The following is a 6,342-nucleotide window of genomic DNA, read 5'->3' as shown; positions in this document are numbered from 1 at the left end:
ATTGTGGAAAACGCAAATATCCATGTGGAAAACGCAAATATAAGGAAATCAATAAAAACTTCGAAAATTTGCTTTAAAAAGTTGAATAAATACGCATAAAAAGAGTCTTCAGCGTATTAGCAAATAGACAGTCATTTGTGTAATATAACAATCATTCACAGTTGATTGATTGATTTGTTTATTGGGGCTTTAACCAACTGGTCCTTTGCCCGCTTTACAGTTTACAGTTAGCGTTCAATGATAATTGTGAAAGAATATGTAATATATTATAACATCTTCGTTATATGCATACAATAAAATCATATTAGCAGTTCAATGATATCACCAGAAGATATAATCTTGATATAAGTTTGCTTGCCTTGCTGATTGGGATATCACAAAAATAACACAGCGAGTAATAAATATCAACATGAGATATAGGGTGATGAGCCTATTTGCGCCATGTTTCTATTATCACCCTACCCATTTGAAGCCGTTGGTTAGAGCAGTGTCTGCCATCTTTGTTCAACGCATTGAGTCAAATGGTAACGCAACAATAGGGGCACTCGATTCGAGTTTTCATTGTGCTCGAACACGAGAATTTTACTGTTTTCAACGCATTTGTGTTATTATATTGGTTCTTAACAACGAAGCAAAGCGGTTGATGTCAATTTTTACGCATTCTATTGATTGTAAGGCAAGAAATTATCGAATTAGTGAGGCACCTTGCTTAGTATGGTGAAAATAGGCTCATCACCCTATATTTGTTAGCTTTCTGTTATGTCGTTCTGATCGGGCGAGCTTCTTATTGGCTTAATTCGTCGTTCAATCTGGGACCCGATTAATTCCCTTTGGTGCTTCTGAGAAAACACATCGACGTTTTGGTGACTCTGCTTCTGCTCATGTTATCTAGCCAGCGGTTTTTTTCATTTTTACTGGAAATCCGCCAGCATGGTCCCAATCCATGAAATGGGAAATGGTGAAACAATAATAACTATCGTGGAACAACACCATTGAGCGCTCTCTCGAGCAGTACCTATTCCACGATTAACATGGCTTCACGCCTAGATGCTGAACAGCGACTAACATGCCGAGTCTAGCATCCTACATAACAAGGAGTATGGAATGTCGCACTCAAACTGATATTATTTACACCAACCATCGCCCGTATTTCATATAACAATCAAAAAATGTCAAATTTGGAATAAACGGTAGTTTTGCAGCTATTTCGATCCTAGCTCTCTGATCGAGAGATGATTATCATAGGATCTTTATATCAGAAATAGCGACTTGTATTTATTGCTGAAAATTTCTCGTCGGTCCTGCACAGACGATCCTAAAATATTTCGTCCCATCCCCTCAATTCAGGATTGCCGACTTTTCCAAAAACAGCATGAAACCTTCGCTGAAGGTTATGTAGCAAGGACTGCGCTGCGTGTGTTAATCCGAAAAAGTGCCCGATGATTGAATTCAAATGAAAGACTTTCTGTCAGAGCTCTGCCTGTCAGGCCTCCAGAACTTTTTGACTGCCGAAAATCTACGAAGGCACAGTCGATTGAGAGTTAAGGGGGGGGGGGGGGGGGGGCAATCCTGTCCTGGGTTTTTACTCGTCTGATATGGTCACCTTAATTATGACGGTCACCTGGACATCAATTGTGTGATTCGCTGTCAATTCAGTGCAACTCACGCACTGAACGGAGTTGTTGCTATTGTCTTAGTTTTAAAATTCTTATCAATAAGAACTTTTCAACATTTTATTTTCTAATGACCACCTCATGTAATCAGAATTCATACAGTTATGCAATTATTCTTAAATCCTCCACCCCCGTCCACGATCAGAGCAAGGTTGATAATATTGTCCTGGAGATGGCCTCTGTTTATGTTGCAGGTGCAGAATGGCTGAAAGCAAAACTAAGAGAACTCATATGAAAGCTACGAATAAACTCACGAACGCAGTTCGTTATGTTCATACTTCTACAATCAAAAAGGAATGATTAATTTAACGTGCCACCTGTGCCTTCCTACGGAGCGGGCAAAAGCCACTGTTAAAGATATCGCATGAAACTATAATATTTCTACGTATTAGAACACTTTTTAATGCTCTTTGATTAATATATTCTCCGCAAAACACGGCAATTTTCGGCGGAATGGCGCACCTGAAGAAAAGAGCAAGACTCCAAAAATTTACCCAATAAAAAAGCACGGAGTCCTGACCTAGGTATGGATCAGCTTGCAATTGTTCACTTCAACAAGTGCAAAGCTCGAATAGGTAGGAATGGGTAAAATGTATTCCTTCAAAGCTCTGTGGGTATAATGGTTAAACGGATCCTATATTAACGATAAAATCCATAAAAAGTACTTGCAAAAACAGAGTACCTGAAAAACAAATTCAAAATCATGACACAATGCTCTTATTATGGTAGCGGATCTTGCCACCAAAACAAAGGTTACGCTTGTTCGGAAGAGACAGCTAAACTTAAAAATTACCTAAATAGCTTTACCAATTAATAACACATTGTGCTTTTCAACCCAGTCGCCTCCCACAAACGTATATCTAATCGACAAATGTCAGCAAACTGAACAAAAACACATGTGCATCCCCGACATGCTGCGTAAATGCGCAGATTCAACGGATTGGTGCACCGTTGTAGCCTGATCAGCTGATGGAAGATGGTGGACCCACTGAGAGCTAAATATGTACCAAGGTGCGGTAATGTGACTGCTTCTTACCGACAGTTGCTTCCTTTTACTCTTTTGTTCATTGCTTTCGCACATATTGAAATTATTGAATTAGGCTAACTAATAATTATTTGCCGTGAGAGAAAGGAAACGAGGTGTCTAGCGGCCCGCCAAAAAAAGAGACGCCGGTTGGCCGAGTACTAGCGCACAGCAACTGTAAGTATGTATTGCACTTTATTCGACGGTGCCAAAAAATCCTTGAAGGATTGTGCACTGGGCAGATGGATAGTAGGAAAGCTATTGTAATCGAGTGGCCGCAAGTATATATAGCATTCGAGGACCCCAGTTTGAACATAGTTTACTGCTTCATCTCGTGCCGAACGGAGCAAAGATCCAACCGGTGAGTCGTGATTTCTAGAAGTTCTAATCGACTGTACAAAAAACTGGAACCTTCCGAACGTGGAACAATATTAAACAAAGTACTTTATTGCAGTTATTAAAATGAAATTCTTCATCGCCATTTTCGCCCTACTCGCCGTGGTAGCCGCACAGGATGTATACACCAGCAAGTACGACAACATAGACGTAGATGAAATTCTTCGATCGGATCGGCTCTTCAAAAACTACTTCCAATGTCTGATGGATGAAGGTCGTTGCACACCAGAAGGAAATGAGCTGAAGCGCCTTCTGCCGGAAGCCCTCGAAACCAATTGTAGCAAATGTAGCGAAGGACAGCGAAACGGTGCCATCAAAGCTTTTGGGTACCTGATCGAGAACCGCCCGGAAGAATGGAAAGCTCTGCTGGCCAAGTACGATCCGGAAAACAAATACATCGAACAGTACCGCGAGGAGGCCGCGAAGAATGGAATAAAATTGTAAGGATGCTTGTGTCCCCGGTTCGTTAGTCTAACGTGAGCCTGTTATCTACTATGTAGTTCCTTTTAGTTCAAAATGTTTGAATCTTTAAGTTTTGATTACGTGCACAGAAGGCTGCACTCAAAATCGAAAATCGAAATGAAATTGTTGTTAATATGCTTGAAAATTGGTTTTGCTTTTATGTGTCCCAAGAAATTCCATCTGTAACGATTTTAAACCATCAACTTCAAATGCCAGAGATAAGGAATGTACCCATCGAAATAGTAGGGATCCTGATCCGTATACGATGGGTAACTACCAACATACTCTTAGAATTAATATACATCTTTAGCATTCCTAGCTCTCCAAATAACAAAATTTTCCACTGTCATTCAATTGAGGCATTGAGATCATTGTTATGCGCATCAAAACATATTTTAATCTTATACTCAAGCTTTGTTGTGTAGCTAGATTAATAAAGATGTGTCACACTCATTATATTGGAAAACAAAAATGATTCATAACACAACGTGATCTAACCGAATAACATATAATCAGTCACGCAGGGTGAATCCCCCTTATTAGCGTAGTCCAAGAAGAAGCGATGTAGAAAAATGGGATTTCTTAAGTAGTAATTTGTCAATATGAAAATATCCACTAATGCAACAGTAGCTTTGTTCCCTAAATAATGGGAAATAGATAGTTGTGGTGGACGGATCATTCATCATTGAACAAAATTTACTTGAAAGCAGTCGTCGCTTGGGCAATTTCAACTGCTGGGCCCGGTTTTACTTCTCCAACTGTTCTAAATTTAACTTTTTAATTCATCTGCATTGTTTAAATTGCTAAAAAAAACGTTATCATTTTTTTCTCACAATTTGGAGTTCTATTACTTTTTAAATTTAAAAACTGCACAACTATATAGGAAAATGCTCCCACCCTTCTTTTATGACTACCTGGTAAAATAACCTATGAGCGGAGAGAATAAGAAGAGCAATTCCAAACTGCTCTGCTACTGCTTCATCGATAAGAGGTATTGAGATATTGATGAAACTTTTACAAACTTTGAACTATAAACGAATTTCAATTCTAATTTTCAGCCATTTCTAGAACACACAGTAAAGAATTACAAATACATACTTGAGTTTACCTTTAACATTTCTTAGAAAAGTAATGTATAGAATTCGCTCAAACTTTCAAGATTTTTTCCGAGGCCCGGAGAGCCGAGTCTTATATACCAATCGACTCAGCTCGACGATTTGGGAAAATCTCTGTGTGTGTATGTAACGGACAAACTCTCATTCGTGTTTCTCAGCAATGGCCAAACCGATCTTATCCAACCCAATTTTAAATGAAAGCCCTATCAGCCAAACAAAACGCTATTAAATGGTTTTTGATTCTGATATTTAGTTTCCAAGATATGAATGTTTGAAGGTGCAAAAATCGCGTTCTTCGCAGTTTTTTTAAATTTGCTGCCGAAATTGACAACGTTACTAAACAATTTATATATTTTTAGAAAGCTTTCGAACGAACTATAGATTGTTGAAATCGGACTATTATCAAAAGAGATATTTTACATTAAATGCGGACAAAAGATTTTTATCATGTCCCATAATCAGAAATAAGACCAAAAACATTCAATGTATTATTAGCGCCAAACGGATAATTTGAGGTCAATAGTATCTTCGGAGAATTTAAAGAATACAATATGCCCTTTCTTTTGGTATTGTGATTTTACTGATTAATCCCCATAAAAGTGAGATATTTTCATAAATTTGTTTGGAAGTGATTGTATTGAAATAATGCCTTCAGCAAATTTGTAGCTCTTACTTTTGCGAATAACTTTACATCAAATACATATTTCGAATACTTTAAAAGTTATGGCTTGTTGTTTGTGGGTTACCCTTTGTCGCCTATTTATTGTTCAATATAGTAATAATCGATTTAAATGAGCCAAATATTATTTCGATAAAACGAATTTCGTTTTTCATTTTTCTATCTACAACCGCTAGAATAACCACCGAACAAGTTCCAAGTTGTCATGATGGAACTTGATCACTTATCGGTGCAAAAAATTTCATTTGCGCTAACCTTCTGACTTATAACCATCGGATCGATCTGAAACATATCTCGGGAAATGAAAAGCGAAATGAATAACTTCAAGCAGTTGCGCAGCCAAGAGGATGCTTTGGGGTTTAACCACACCCCCCCCCTCACCCAAAAAAAATTTGATTTAAGTTAAAAATTTATTGATGCTGACTGATTTCATTAAATATTACAATGATAATTATCTGATCAGCGCATTGATAACCTATTGTTTGAAACATCATGAGGACCTTTGAAAAATTGTGGGAATACGATCCTGATCTGTAACTGATCTATTGGTCTTGATCTCACAGTTGTCTAATAACATCAATATCAAATATTTGCCTAAAAACATTTTAATAGAAACTCTATTTAAATTTAGTTCTAAAATCAATCATAATCATAATTTCCTATCATATTGAGTTCAGTTTTGAAGGGGTGTACTGTAATATGGATTAGGGTCTTTTTTAATAGGAGGCGAAACTGGAATTGCTTTAATGTCTATGAAACTTAGAACTGTTGCATAACTTCCAACATTTGCTGAAAATGTTTTTATTTTGGGAATGCGTCGAGTTGAGATGAAAACGTAATAGAATAAATAACGAGAAAACCACCTTCCAAAAGTAGGGGAATTTATAAAAATGGCGTTTTTCGTTCCGCTAATTTCGCAGGTTTAGTATCTTCGATGAAGTTTACAAACGTTAAACAGCACATCATTTGATAAAATAATTCTTGCGTTACATC

At 37.4% G+C, this 6,342-nt stretch overlaps 1 protein-coding gene across 1 annotated transcript; it reads left to right on the top strand.

Annotated features, from left to right (window-relative positions):
* Positions 1-2,972: 2,972 nt before the first annotated feature.
* Positions 2,973-3,700, top strand: LOC131683198 (ejaculatory bulb-specific protein 3-like). Its single transcript, XM_058965036.1, has 2 exons — positions 2,973-3,058; positions 3,152-3,700. Exon 2 carries the CDS (start codon positions 3,160-3,162, stop codon positions 3,535-3,537), a length of 378 nt encoding a protein of 125 aa, XP_058821019.1. The 5' UTR covers positions 2,973-3,058; positions 3,152-3,159; the 3' UTR covers positions 3,538-3,700.
* The last annotated feature ends 2,642 nt before the right edge of the window (positions 3,701-6,342 follow it).

The sequence above is a fragment of the Topomyia yanbarensis genome, chromosome 2, assembly GCF_030247195.1.
Source record: "Topomyia yanbarensis strain Yona2022 chromosome 2, ASM3024719v1, whole genome shotgun sequence".
In the NCBI taxonomy this organism is placed as follows: Eukaryota; Metazoa; Arthropoda; class Insecta; order Diptera; family Culicidae; genus Topomyia; species Topomyia yanbarensis.
Note: the sequence above shows the minus strand (reverse complement) of the source record. Positions and strands in the feature narration are given on the sequence as shown.